Raw genomic sequence first — 14,946 nt, forward strand, 5'->3', positions numbered from 1 at the left:
GTAAACCAGGAGGAATTCCAGGATAACCTGGGTGAGGGCCCTCTGCAGCCTAAGTGCTGAGACACAGTGTCCTCAGTTTACTTACCTGACCAGCAGGCTTAATAATTTCCATCCTGTGACGTGGCTTTTTTTTTTTCTTTTTCTTTTTTTTTTTTTTTTTAGGGAAAGTCTCGCTCTGTCGCCCAGGCTGGAGTACAGTGGTGTGATCTCGGCTCACTGCCGTCTCCACCTCCTAGATTCAAGCGATCCTCCTGTCTCAGCCTCCCGAGTAGCTGGGACTACAGGCGCATACCACCATACCTGGCTAATTTTTGTATTTTTAGTAGAGACGGGATTTCACCATATTGGCCAGGCTGGTCTCAAACTCCTGACCTCAGGTGATCCGCCCCCTCGGCCTCCCAAAGTGCTGGGATTACAGCCGTGAGCCACTGCGTCCAGCTGACTTGGCTTTTTCTAATGCCATCTGCTGTTATTACTATCATCATTGTCATTATTAGTCCTTGGCTGAAGAGAGGTGGCTTTAAGGAAGTCAAATATAGAGTTTACACCTGGAGAGGGAGGCACAGGGGTGAGAGAGGACAAGGTGTGATCTCCTTTTGAGGGAGCACACCCCCCTTCCCCTACTTGCCCCCAGAAGACCAAAGCCATGAGCAGGAACCTCTTTAGGAGGACAAGTTGAGCCACAGGCCAGCCTGGGTCACATCTTGTCCCCACCCTGCCCTGAAGAGAAGCTCTGCAGGAGACCAGGCAGCCAGGGCAAAGGGCCTAAAAATGCCAAGGGCTGATTTGCATAGGCAAAGAGCGACCTCCTCATCTCTCCTCCAGCCTTCCAGAGACTTCCTGGGTTTTTAGGTGAGAAGTGGCCCTTGACAGGTGGCTGTGGGTGGGGCAGAGTTGCCCAGAGTAGCCTTGGGAACAGAGCTGACTCCCTGGGAAGGCAGGAAAGGCTCCGGAAAGGCAGAGCCGAATCCTTCCTGGGTCTAGGCCCTGAGGAGGGGTTTCCTCCCATGAGACAATTCTTTTTTTTTTTTTTTGAGACAGAGTCTTGCTCTGTCACCCAGGCTGGAGTGCAGTGGCGCAATCTCGGCTCACTGCAACCTCTGCCTCCCAGGTTCCAGCGATTCTCCTGCCTCAGCCTCCCGAGTAGCTGGGATTACAGGCACCCGCCACCACGCCCAGCTAATTTTTGTAATTTTAGTAGAGACAGGGTTTCGCCATGTTGGCTAGGATGGTCTCGAACTCCTGAACTCAGGTAATCCACCTGCCTTGGCCTTCTAAAGTGCTGGGATTACAGGCGTGAGCCACCACGTCCGGCCAAGATAACTTTTTTTTTTTTTTTTTGAGATGGAACCTCGCTCTGTCGCCCAGGCTGGAGTGCCATGAGGCAACTGTTTAAGGCTGTCTGAAGATGGATTTCTCCCGAGGCCTGTCAACAACTAACCTTTCTTCTGTCCCATCTGACATTAAGCCAGTGTGCACCAGCATTGCCATGAGGCTGTTCCTTCCACGTAGCTGCTGCCCCCCAGCTCGCCAGCCCCACCTTACCCCTCATATGCTTCCCACAAGATCCTGGGCTGGCCTGGACCCCTCATTTCAGAGGTCCCGCCTTCACTATTTCCTTTCATTTCAATTCAACTAACACATCTTGCAAGCCCAGTGCTGTGCTACGTGCTGGGCACAGAGGGTAAAAGAAACACAGTCCCAAGCCCTCGGGGAACTCACTGACTCATGGTTGACGAACTTATAAGCAAATAAGTGTCATATGAAATAAGAATACTAGTAGAGATTTGCACAAAACAGAAAGGAGGAAGCAACTTTTTCATTCTTTTGAGAGAGAGGGTCAGAAAAGGCTGCAGAGAAGAGGGGACATTTAGCCCGGTGCAGTGCTGAGGATTTGTAGAATTTCACCTGGTGAACTGCCATGGAGGGGACAGCTGGGAGTGCAAGGAGGTGTGGCTGCACATGGGTGTGTGGCAGGCCCAGAACTCGGTTCAAGTGAATGACATGACAACAAACCCAGCTGCCCTGGAGCCCACACTGAGTGCCACCCAGATGGGGAAGGACCGTCCTGGCTGCCTGGCTGGGGTGAGGATGGGGAGAGTGTGCTGATCTGAGCTGATTCCCCTCCTGGGGAAAGGCTGAAGCCATTCACACAGACCATGAAGGAATTGGACTCCATCCCAGTTCGGTATTCATTTTTTATCTTTTACAGGATTGGGCATCTGGAAAGTCAAAAATAGACCTTTGCCCATTGGGACAGGAAGCCTGGAGATCAAGAGATCCAGGGGAGAGGTTGGGGGGACTGGGAAGGAGCTGGATCTGAGGGTCTTCCAGAAAGGAGCAGGGTACGGACACGGCCTGGCAGAGGGCCTGGGCGGGCTGGTGGTGGGTGGCTCGGCACTACCTGTCTGGAGAGCCCTGTGGGCCACACGGCCAAGTCCTCACCTCACCCTCTGCTCTCTCCACAGCTCTTGAGATCTGTGGCCTGAAAGGCGCTGGAAGCAGAGCCTGTGTGTGTGGTCCCCGTCACCAGAGCCCCAACCCACCGTCGCCATGGTAGGAAAAGGTGCCAAAGGGATGCTGGTGAGTACAGAGGCCAGACTGTGGGGAGGAAGGGGAGTCCCAAGCCCTGCCCCCAGGACCTCCTGCCAGCTGCTTGGAAGGCTTAGGAAGGCCTGCACTGCCAGGGCTCCTGAGTGCCCAGCTGACCCCGGCCTGGGAAGGTAGCCCCTCATCTAGCAGCTCAGAGAGCATCAGGCTCCAAGCCTGCAGAGCCCGCAAAGACCTGCCAGAAGGCAGGAGGTGTGCGCCCCATCCTTGTCACAGAGGTGCTCCGGACAGAAGGAGGCCACTCAGGTGCTGAGAGGACAGTGGAACGCGGGGCTGTGCGGTCGCCTTCAGTCTGTGCTGATCAAGGGGGTCCTCCCTCAGACCCTGCCTGGTTTTTCTCCACTTCTTTGGGTCCTTCTCAGTCTGAAAAGTAACAAAGAACATTTTGTTTTGAATCCTCTCCTGAGGCCTCTCAGAAAATCTCCCTCCACCCTTTCCCCAAGTCCTGGCTCTTCTTTGCCCTCAGCCTTAGAGCACGGGAGAGGTAGTGGTGAGGCCACGAGACACAGAGGGGTGGGTGAGATTCTTTTTATCTTTTTTGTTTTTTTGAGACTAAGTCTCACTTTGTTGCCCAGGCTAGAGTGCAGTGGCATGATCTTGGCTCACTGCAACCTCCGCCCCTGCTGGGTTCATTCAAGCGATTCTCATGCCTCAGCCTCCCAAATAGCTGGGATTACAGGCATGAGCCACCACACCTAGCTAATTTTGTATTTTTAGTAGAGACGGGGTTTCACCATGTTGGCCAGGCTGGTCTCAAACTCCTGACCTCAGGTGATCCACATGCCCCGGCCTTCCAAAGCGCTGGGATTACAGGTGTGAGGTTCTTGAAGGAGCAAGACTCGCTGATGGATGGACCAGGTCAGCACCAGAAGCAGGAACCGAGAAAATGATGCCAAATCCTGTCCCAGAGGCAATGGTTTTCTTCCTTCTCTTGAGATCTTCCGTGGGGACAGGCTAGACTGGACGGCTGCTGGGGGTGGGGACCAGGGACTGAGCATGGACAGTCCCTCCCTCAGCAGCTCCCATCCTTTCAATCCCCTGTGTTGCTTTTCTCATTTAGTGAAAGATTCATTGGCCTGATGTCTCTACTGAGCCCTCCCCAAACGAGCCCTGTCTCTCACCAAAGATTTCTGGGATTCAAAGTACCTGGTTTAAAAGAACAACTTGGGCTGGGAAGGGTGGCTCATGCCTGTAATCCCAGCACTTTGGGAGGCTGAGGCGGGCAGATCATCTGAGGTCAGGAGTTTGAGACCAGCCTGACCAACATGGTGAAACCTTGTCTCTACTAAAAATACAAAAATTAGCCAGATGTGGTGGTGCACACCTGTAATCCCAGCTACTTGGGAGGCTGTGGCACAAAAATCACTTGAACCCGGGTTGCAGTGAGCCAAGCGCCACTGCAGTCCAGCCTGGGCAATAGAGCAGGGCTCTGTCTCAAAAAAAAAAAAAAAAGAAAGAAAGAAAAAAAATTTAAAAAGAGCAGCTTGTGGGAGAGAACCGGTGGTTCTGCTCCAAGCTCAGGATCTTCTATCTGGCCCTGTTCTGAACCTCCAGCATCCAACCCCTGGCCCCATCCCTCAGGCCAGCTCTAGTCTAGCCCCCTACTGATTGACTGATTGGAGCAAGTCTGATTGAACCAAGCTCCTGAAAGTATTCCTGAGATTCCTGAAATCTGGGTGCTCAGAAATGGGCCCAGATGGAGGTCTTATGACCTGAACAGTTGCTAGGGATGAATCCCATCTGAGAACCCAAACATGGCCCCACCTTTCCTGGAGAAGTCTTGCAATTGCCATGGGCTTGTGATAAGAAGTGGGGTGTGGCCCTGCCCCTTCCTACCATGGAGATTCTGAGCCCCATGAAACCTCTGAGTCCTCTCTGCTTGCTCTTCCTTCTCTGGAGTGACCTGGAAGGACTGGGAGGAGGGCAGGCAGGAGAGATGTGAGCAGCACAGAGGGCATGGGTCCCAGTGTCCCAGAGTCCCTGCCTGAGCTGAGCTTCCCGGACTGTGCTCTGCCGGTCAGCCGGGCCAGCCTGTCTGTGGATGGGAATGCTGCCTTGGGACTCCTGTTCCCAGCACCAGGATGTGCCTAAAGATAGCTGGGGCGCGCTCTCCTCCCTGCTCTCTGCCCTTTGGCTTTTGCCCACTGTTGCTGCGTTTGAGGCCCATAGCATCCGTCCCATGGGCATCCCCAGTGGTTGCTTGGAGATTCTATTCCTGCTTCCTTTTCAGTTCTGCTGATGACCTTGGACTACTCCACTCTATTCTTGGGTTCCAGTTTGGGACTGAAGCCACCTCCGTTCAGTGCTTGTCTCTAGACACAGCCTCTGAGGTGCATAGGGCAGCTGGTCCCTGCTGAGCCCCGTCTCTTCTAACACAGGCAGCCCAGTCAGCACATTTGTGTCTTCTGTGTCTTCCTACGGCCAGTAACTAAGGAAGCTTCATTCTGACAGGGTTCTTCTTTGGATACCCTGGTAGATCAGAAGAGAGGATGTTAAGGGGCGTGTGTGTGAGCCATGCACTTGGACCATCCCAGTTCTCCATGGCTTCTGCTGCTCTGTTTATACCCTGGCATGCATAGAGCAGGCACTGGCCCCTACCATGGGATCCTCACTTCTATCCCCCTTTAACCAGGTTTGGGTGTGAGGACACTGGCCCTCCAAGTTTCTTCAGTGTCGGCAGACACCCTGTGTTATCCCTGGAGCTTCTGCTGGATGCTACAACCAGTGCCCCATGGGTAACAAGCAGCTTACCAGCACGTGCCCAGGCCCACATGCCCACTGCACGTGTCCCTCCCTCACTCCAGCCCAGATGGTCTCTGCCAGGCCAGCTCAGCTGCTTCCCTCACGCCTCAGCAGCTCCTAGGACAGGGCTGTGCGAGAACCCAGCTGGCCAGGGTGCCTCCAAGCCTGGGAGCAGCTGGGATGCTTGGGGGCACTAGGGGGTGGGTGGGGTGGTCCTCCCGTGGAGATCTAGGGCCTTGTACACGTGCAGAGCAGGGCCACCTAGGCCTCAAAGGACAAGGGGCTGGAGGAGAGGAACCCAGGACAGGAGGCAAGAGAGCCCCCACTAGCTCAGTTTTAATCCTCCACCCACCAATGTCACACCATTTCCCAGGCTGGCCACCTCAGTCCCCTCCCTAGTGCCACTACCCACTCATGCAGAGTCTTGGGCAGTCCAGGCCTTGGTGAGCTTCGTTGACCTCTTCCCATGTCTGAGCACACTGATTGTTTCTGCCACTGGGAAGCCTTACAATGAACACGAACAGACTCATTTGGATTAGGGTTCTGTGTGCCAGAGCATCCAAATCCGAGGAGGCCTTGCAAGCACTACAGGCCGCCAGGGGCTGCCCCACCCTGACCTGTTCTCATATGTTTTGCCCTGAGGGTTTGGGCACCTCCTGTCTGTAGCATCCGTCATAGGACCTGGCACATAGTGGGGACTCACCCAGCCCAAGTGTTGGCATGTAGCAAGAGCTCAACTAGTGCAGGCTTGGTGCATTATTGGGAGGTCACCAAGCACAGGGTTTGGCACACCTTGGACACTCCCTTGGTAGAGGGCCTGTCCCTGCCTGGGCACTCAGCTAACCCAAGTCTTAGCATGTGGCAAATGCTCAACTAGTGCAGACTTGGCACACATTAGACACTCCCTTAGAAGAGAGCCTGTCACCCTGTAGGCATTCATCTAGCACACTGCCAGGCACACAGTGGGTGCTCACCCAGCTCAGAGCTGGGCACACATTGAGTCCTTACCTGGCACAGAATTTGGCATACCCGGGGTACTCCCCTAGTACAGGACCTAGCACACCATAGGGGCTCCCCACCTGGGGCTGACACACAATGAGTGCTGTCTCAGGATCGGATTTGGCACACAGTGGGCACTCTGCTGATCAGCATCGGACTTGGCACACAGTGGGCACTCTGCTGATGCAGGTTCTCACACACAGCAGGTGCTTCCAGCACAAGATTTGACATCCAGTAAGTGCTATCCCGGCTCAGGGCCTGGCACACAGTGGGCATTCTCCTTAGATAAGGCCTAGCACAGTGAAGGTGCTCTTCTAGCCAGGACAGCCTAAGCAATGACCTTCGCTGATCCTAGATTAGCAGCTACCTGCTCCTCAGTGAAATGGGCAATATCTAGATCCAGAGGAAAAGGCCCAGCCTTCCTCAGCTTCCTCTCTGGTTGGGGGCCCTGCCCTCCCTCCCCCTCCCCACTTCCTGTCTAGCCCACCTATTCAGCCCTGTAGCCCTGCCTCCCACACAGCCTCCCTGCAGCCCTCCCCCATCCCCGGCACTTCTCAGTCCCAGCTCAGCGGGACCTTCCCTCCAGAGTCACAGGGGACAACAAAGACCCTAGCCTCTTTGCCCCTCTGGAAGCATGCCCACTCTTATTAGGAAAAGTCAGAGGCGGGAGCTGGGGGAGTCAGCATCCCTAAGTGGGGCTAGAGCAGCTGGATCTCGCTAATGAGGCCTCATTACGGCCAGGGCCCAGCTGGGCTGCTGCCGCCTCCTGTCCCCATGGCCAGAACCAGGGAAAGCCATCCAGCCAGGGCTGCCTGTTCTGGGCACCCGGCCCAGGCCAGGGCAGCCAGAGCCCAGAGCCCACCCTGGGTGCAAGTGAGCATTTGGGCATCATGGGTGACTGGACCTTCCTGGAGCCAGTGGCCCAGCCAGCGCCTTGGCCCTCAGTCTGCGCCCGCAGGAAGTCAGGGGAGTGTGTCTGGGGACCAGGCGCATAAGGCTGGCTCAGTGAGCAGCTGAGTCAGTAGGATCTGAGGCCATCCTTAGGACACTTGCTTGAGCCAAGGCCTGTCCCCATCTTCCCCAAACCAACGTGGAGATAATAATGGACCTACCTCATGGGACAGCTGGGAGGACCCGATGAGTTAACATATGGGAAGTTAACTTGTACCATACTAAGTGAGTGCCCACAGGGTGACGGGCTGTCTGTGAAGCAAGTGTCCCATGTATGCTGAGCCAGGACAGTGCCTGGCCCACAGCAAGCACTTACTATGTATTTTCTATTACCATTATTACTAATGCTCACTAGATTCAATGATTGGCGGGTGGTTTCCCCGTTTTAGAGATGGAGAAACTGAGATCCGACATGTTAATCGACTTGCCTAAGGTTATAGATGGTGAGAAACTGACAAAGCTAGGGTTTGAACCCAGGACTGTCAAACTTGAAAGGCTGTGACTTTTTATCTTATTTTAAAATTTATTTTTTATTAATTTTTTGAAACAAGGTCTCACTTTGTCACCCAGTTTGGAGTGCAGTGGTGTGATCATAGCTCACTACAACTTCCAATGTCTGGGCTCAAGCAATCCTCCCTCCTCAGTCTCCTGAGTAGCTGGGACTATAGGTACACACCACCACACCTGGCCAGTTTTCTGTAGAGACATAGTCTCACTATGTTGCCCAGGCTGGTCATGAACTCCTGACCTCAAGCGACCCTCCTGCCTTGGCTTCCCAAAGCACAGGCATTACAGGCCTAAGCCACTGTGCCCCCGCCTGTCTTTTTATTTTTATTTATTTATTATTATTATTATTATTATTATTATTATTATTATTATTTTAGAGAGAGAGTTTTGCTCTTGTTGCCCAGGCTGGAATGCAATGGCGCAATCTTGGCTGACTGAGACCTCTGCCTCCTGGGTTCAAGCGATTCTCCCGCCTCAGCCTCCCGAGTAGCTGGGATTACAGGCATGTGTCACCACGCCCAGCTAATTTTGTATTTTTAGTAGAGATGGGGTTGGTCTCACCATGTTGGTCAGGTTGGTCTCGAACTCCTGACCTTGTGATCTGCCCTCCTCAGCCTCCCAAAGTGCTGGGATTACAGGCGTGAGCCACCGTACCTGGCCCTGTTTTTTAATTTTTAATGTCATCCTGTGCTTGACAAAACTCCTTATGTTCCCTACGGGGTTGCCACACTCACCAAACTCACAGGAAAGCTGTTCTTACACCAGAATTCATGCACGTGTCCATCTGACTGATATTTCCTGAGGTCCTATGGTAAGCCAGGCCTTCTGCTGACTGACCAGTTTCCAAAGGGCCTGACACCTTCCTGGCACCGGAACACATATGCCCACCTTCCGAGCCACTGGTCTGCGGTATCTTGGGGTCAGCAGGAGACTGGCCAGTGTGTGTGGCCTCAGAGAAAGGGACTGGATGGGTCTGACGTGGTGACTACACAGTCGTGGTGACGACAGTCATGGTGACGACACCACTGGACCTACCAGCCCACGCCACACACACTCCCAGACTAGCACCTCAGCTTCTGGGCAGCACGGCGCAAATCCTCAAGGGTTCTTATTCCACAGTCCCCCTTTGTCTGGACTCTGGGATGACTGCCCCCTTGGCTAATGCCGTCTTTGTCCAGACAGGTGACAACGTGGTTCACTAGGCCAGGGCTTTCTTGCATGGTCAGTCACATTCTCCTAGGAAGACGCCCCATCACCCTGGCAGGTTGGAAGTCCCCATCTCTGGTTGGGGGGGGTCAGGTACAGCCCTAGGGCTTGGTTTCTCCCAGCCCGCACCCCTCCGAGGAGCCTGAGCTGCTCTGGTGGTGCCCTGTGGACTGTGCCTTCCATCCTCCTGCCGGTCACCATCCAGGGCCCAACGGGGCAGACCCCATCACTCATCAGACACCCAACTACCCTACCAGGAGCCCACCCAGTGCTAGGCCTGTGGGCTCAGACAGCGTCTGGTCAGCTCTGTGGGAGGAGTGAGCCACCCTCTCGCCTGCTCTGCCCCACTCTGTGTGTGTGTGTGTGTGTGTGTGTGTGTGTGTGTGTGTGTGTGTGTGTTGTTCCAGTTACTTGCTGGGAACAAGGGAAAAACACAACAAACCCCACACGGCCCACTCCAGCTCCGGAGCACCCGTGCTGGGCTGCATGGGGACTGGCCGGAGGGGCAGGGCCAGGGGAGGGGGTAGGCAGAGCTTCAGGAGGAGATGAGGTGAAAGTAATTGACGCTGCCCAGCCCGGCAGTGGGAGAGGCAGGGGATGCGTCAGTGTCGTGCTGGAGCTGGCAGAGGTGTGAATGAGCGGCGGAGACACGCGGGCTGCGATCGCTCGCCCCGGGATGGCCGCGGCTCATGGACCTGTGGGCCCCTCTTCCCCAGAACAGGTCAGTCACCTTCCAGGAGGTTGAGCCCCCTCCTTGGTGCCAGGCAGGCTGAGAGGCTGGGCTGCGGGTGGGGAGAGGGGCTGAGTGGTCTGTGCCAGGGAGGGGCAGGCACAGCCAGCAAGCAAGACAGACACCAGCCAAAGTGACCCAGAAAGTTGCAACTGTGCAAAGGAGTGCAGGAAGAGTTAGCTGTGTGGCGGGGGTGAGGGGGAGGAGAGTGGGGGTGTGAGGGCTCCCCCAGCCCAAGGACCTGCTGAGAATCTGCTCTGTGTATCAAAGCTGCATTGTCCTAGCTCCCGGGGAGACGGGCCGGAGGTGCCCAGGAATTGTACTAATCAATACAGCCTCATTGTCTGTGCCACGGCAGTTACTCCTATGGGGAGAGTGGGTGAGGAGGCAGGGGAACGTGGTACATGGTTTCAGTGGCAAGGCGTGGGGGAAGGGGATGGGGCAAGAGTCTCAGCTGGGAAGAGAGTGACCCCACAGAACATTTTCCAGGGTCCAGGGCAAGTGCCCGCATGGGCTGGGAGCCGGTGTGTCCTCATCCCTGGATGCTGGGGATGGGTGGAGATGTCAGCGGATGGCAGCGAGGGTGAGGAGACTCGAAAGCTACACTTTTCCCCTGTAGGACATCCCGACTTGACCTTCAAAAGGCAAGAGAGGGAATGTCCTCTGAGGCAATGTGGGATGGGTCTGGGAGGAATAGTATGCAGGGCTGCCCTCAAACCTCAGTACTGCTAGGGTCAAGAACCAAAGCCACTTTCCAGATTGCCTGCCTGCTGCTAGCCGGTGAGGGTAGATGCCGCCCCCAGCCGCTGCAGCGCAGGACAGGACCATTGGCTCCAGTCTTCCCTGCTGGGCTTGTCTGGGGTGGGAAGCGAGGAGCTGGCCAGGGCCCACCCAGGGTCCTCCATCACTCTCCCCAGGGCCTGGAGTGGAGCCCAGCATGCCTGGGGGTGCCAGTCATCTGTCTGCTGCCCACAATATTGGCAGGTCCCTTGCTGCCAGTCAGGGCTCTGCAATGGGTAAGCACAAGGCGTATTCTTGCCTCTCTCATCTGCTATATGAAGGCCTGGACTCTGAAGGCACCTAGAGTCCTGAGAGGTGCCCAGAGATGCCTCTGAGGTTTGCCTTGAGGCAGGAGGCATGAATGGCCACTGGGGACTGCTCAGCCCGGGGGAGATTTTCCCATGTTCTGCCCCCTCCACCCCCGGCCCCAGACTCTCCCCTATCCAGGTAACTGAGGCCAGAGATCAGAGCTGCAGCTGGGTCTCTCTGCCCCTACTCAGTGCCATGTAGGTGAAGGACAGAAGATTCTGTCATTGCAGGGTAGGTGCTGCCTGTGGGCCAGCCTGGGCCCTGCACTGATAGGAGAGAACAAAAACCGAGGGGTGCCCGGCAGGAAGGAGGTCGTGGGGTCTTCTGAGGCAGCCACAATTTACTGTAATGGCTGTTCTGTCTAGATTCCCCATTGGGGCTTAGAGAAAGTTGCCAGTGATCTGATTTGGCTCAAAGTCAGTCTGGGATGTGAGGTCTTGCCCATTCTCCTCCATAAAGTTTGTCTTGGATGGGACTTCATCCCATGAGCAAACCCTGGGGCTGGAGAGTCCTAAACACAAAGCCTGCTGGGTTCCCAGAGGGGCCCGCCCAGCCAGGGCAGCTCCAGGATTCCTCAGTGTCCACCCAGAGCAGGAGGGGGAAGCTCACAATTCACAAAAATATCCACTGGACACTGATCTAGGAGGCGGGAGTCTCACACCAGAGCAGAGTCACCGTCCAGGGTGGAGAGCTGGGCTCCCTGAATCTGTGCAACAGCGAAAGGCAGGAGTGCATCCTCGGGCTGGCCTGGTTCGCTCTGGGAGTAGGCTTTGCCACTGCATTTCCTCTTTACCTTTTTCTGTATTTTCTAATTTTTTTGTGATAGCTTATTATGCTTTCATAATCAGAAAAAAAGGGCAAAATTTTTTTTTTAGTAATCTAGAAAGCTAGTGGGAACTAATGGAATGTACAGGGGAAAGTCAGAAATAGCAAAATTCCAGGTGAGGGAGAGCTATGGAATATGAGTAGCTGCTGAGGCTGTCTAGCCTGGAAATCTGGCAGATCGATTGAAAGTGAGGTTATCTAGTCTATGGCCATACCATCCTGAACGCACCCGATCTTGTCTGACAGTGAGGTTATCTAGTCTGTCCCCTGCTTTTGTAGACAACAATGCTGAGATACCAAGAGTGGAAGTGGCTTGCCCAGGGCTCTACTGGAGGGGCGGGCCCTAGCACCAGGGCTCTCACCTGCACCGGTGTCCTGCCTCTGCCAAGCCCAGGGCAGAGTGGGAGATCTGGATTCTGCCCTCGGAGCTGAGCAGCCTTAATTCCAGGGGCTCAGCCAGAGCAGTAAATAAGCCGAGCAGAGGGCTGCGTAAAGGACTTATGTAAGTGACTTTGCTCAGTGTGGCTCTCCCAGTTAAGCAGGGAAGGGGTAGGAGGCTGTTAAACCAAGAAAGATCATAAGTCCTTGTGCCAGGGTGGACACTGCTGTCTCAATGACTGGTTCTAAGGGTAAGGGAACATCTGAAGAGTGTTTGTGTGTGTGTGTGTGTGTGTGTGTGTGTGTGTGTGTCAGCCAGCTCACCCCACCCCGCCATGGAAGGAAAGCCTCCATTCCTTCCATGGCTGGGAGAGCTTGGGGACAGGGCAGGGTAGTCCTGTCCTGGAGACCACCCGCTGAGCCCATGGCAGTGGCAAGTGGAGGCTGCTTTGTCCTGGCAGTGGCCTCTCAGAGCTGCCAGGAAGGGTGACAGGGCACATAGGAGCTGTCTAGGGAGCCTGCAGAAGAGGGGGCCAAGCCAGAGGGAACCATGCCGCTATGGTTTAATTCCCCACTGAGATGTGAGCAAGTGAGTGAGGGTGAGCAGAGGGGGGCAGATGGTGGTGATGGTGGTGGGGGTTAGGAGAAGCCTGGAGCAGAGCCCATCCATGGGGCTGAGGTGGCTCAGGCAGACGGGCAGCCGGTCTGAGTCAAATCGTGAGCACAAAGAGATTTTTCCATGGGCACCTCAGCCGATGACCACTGCAGGGACAGTTCATAGCAGTGACACAGCCGTCCACCCAGCAGATCAAGAAAAACTAGAGGCTTAGGATAGGAAAGATTACGCAAGGAGGGAAAAAAAAAAAAGCCATACAGTATTGAAAAAGATTTAGCTGCTCAGGAGGGAAGTCAGAGGGTGGTCCCCAGAGGAGATCTGGACAAGGAAGGGAACTAGAGCACCCAGAAAGTGCCTGGATTTTTTTTGGAGAGTCTTTCCTCCAGTTTGCTTGGAGAAAGGTAGGCTTGCTCTGTCCTCCGCTGAGAGCTCAGCCCTCCCCAGCCAAGCCACCTGAGCATAGACAGCCCTGGACTTGAAGTCAGAGGCCAAGCCTAGGCCCGGTTCCTGTGGTTGAGCGCCACAGTGCTGGGACCCAGGCCCAAGCAGAAATGGGTGCTGCTTCTGCAAGGATCCTCTGCATACAGCAGACCTTTAGTGTTGTCAGGAACTTCCTGCCAGAGCCCCATCGCCAACCCCGGTTCAGCCCCTGTCCTGGGGGCTGTGGCCTCCCTGGGTTACAGCCCGCTGAGCTGGTTAGCACACGGCTCATTAACGGAGCAGCGGCTGGCTCTTGAGGGCTCAGGCAGGTGGCTGTCTGTGGCACGTGGCTGGAAGCATCACCACCTTCCCCGTACCTCCCCCTGCCAGGGAAGGAGCAGACTTCAGGGATCCAAATGTGGTCCCACTTGGTCGGGGGGTATGGGGCATCTGTCCCTCATCCTGCTGGGAACAGGAGACAGGCCTTGATCTTCAAGCCTTGGGAACCTGGATCTCTGCAAAGGGCCTTGCCCTTACCCTGCCCGTGGGTCCATCCTGGACCATCAGTTGTCCCTTTTACAGCTGTAACTGCTGCTCTGTGACCCCATCCGTGTACTGTGCTGCTGGCACAATCAGGCATTGTGCCCCTAAGTAAACAACCCTGGGACAGAATAAAACTGGTATTGTAGGGTCAACATATAGGAGCCCTATTTGGCTGGCATTTGTTTGGGACCAGATGAACCACCCCCAGCAGGCCTCACACCCTCCAAAAAATGGCCCCTTGACTCTGTGATCTTGCCACACCTGCCCCAGTGAAGGCATGGTGACATGCTCAGGCACGATTCTGTAGGGGCATGTCACAGAGGGCACACTCAGGCTGGGAGCCATCCTCTACCAGGGCCAAGCATGTGTTCAAGCCTCTTCATCAGGGAGGCCTTCCTTGACCTCAGCCCTGCTTTCCTGCCTTGTCCTCCTTCCATACTCTTGTGATTTTGAGATGATCCCCTCTATGGTCACCCTGAAGCTGCATCTAAAGATGATGGGTGTATACATTTCATTGATGGCTTGCACCCCCGCTAGACTTCCAGCTCCGAATGAGTAGGAGCTCTCTGCTGAAGTCCCACTTCCTGGCACAGTGCCTGGCACATAGCCGGTGTCAATAAATCTGCCATTGCATGAATAAATCAACGAATGAATGAAAGAAGGCTTGTTCAGCCACTGATTTGCTCTGTGTGCTCCTTGAAGGAAACCCATGGTCCCTGGCACTGCGCCCCTGCCCTCTGTGGAGGGTGTGAGGGTCACATCTCGGCAGGGTCGATGCTGGATTGAGTGCACAGGTGGCTGTGCACTCCAGGTGGGGCCCAGGGAGGCCATTCATTCCGTCTGTGTTTGTTCATCAGCATCAGGGTCTGATAGCATTTCACCTGCATCAGGCTGCCTTGCTTATTGGCCAGAGTGACTGCTGTCGAATATGTCTCTTTCAAGCGGAGGGCCAATGTCACATCGCTGGCATCTCTCTGAGGCTCCGAGGCTCCGTCTCTGATGCCGGGTCTGTCTGTTTCTCTCGGGGGAATAGCTCACCTCTGGGAGGCTGTCTCTGGCACTAAGGTCTCTCTGTGTTTCTGTTGGTGACACTGAGCCCCTGTCTCCTTGGTGAGACCCGTTGGGGCCCTCGGGCTCTGATTAATTTCCTGCTCACTGTGGGAGGGAGGTGGAAGGAGCATGGCACTTATTAAGGGACTTCTTTAACCAAGGGACTTGCAGAGCCAGTTCCAGCTTTTGGGCCTGGGGTTCCACAAGGGGCTGTCCTCAGTGGGGCCCAGGCCACCAGCCCAGTCCTGCAGGCCCCACATTCTTCCCTGGGGCAAATCCC

At 55.2% G+C, this 14,946-nt stretch overlaps 1 protein-coding gene across 9 annotated transcripts in view; it reads left to right on the forward strand.

Annotated features, from left to right (window-relative positions):
• SLC6A9 (solute carrier family 6 member 9) overlaps positions 1-14,946 on the forward strand; it is a 35,157-nt gene that overhangs the window by 4,780 nt on the left and 15,431 nt on the right. For 3 of the 9 annotated variants that reach the window (XM_009251201.4, XM_063712642.1, XM_009251232.4), the window contains exon 2: positions 2,469-2,583. In XM_009251201.4, coding sequence (XP_009249476.1) covers positions 2,554-2,583 — 30 coding nt within the window. In that variant the 5' untranslated portion in view covers positions 2,469-2,553. Of the gene's footprint in view, positions 1-1,722; positions 2,189-2,217; positions 2,346-2,468; positions 2,584-9,423; positions 9,737-14,946 lie in introns of those variants that run through there. The other 6 variants (XM_054536088.2, XM_009251206.4, XM_063712643.1 and 3 more) reach the window with 6 other exon arrangements.

The sequence above is a fragment of the Pongo abelii genome, chromosome 1 (assembly GCF_028885655.2).
Source record: "Pongo abelii isolate AG06213 chromosome 1, NHGRI_mPonAbe1-v2.0_pri, whole genome shotgun sequence".
In the NCBI taxonomy this organism is placed as follows: domain Eukaryota; kingdom Metazoa; phylum Chordata; class Mammalia; order Primates; family Hominidae; genus Pongo; species Pongo abelii.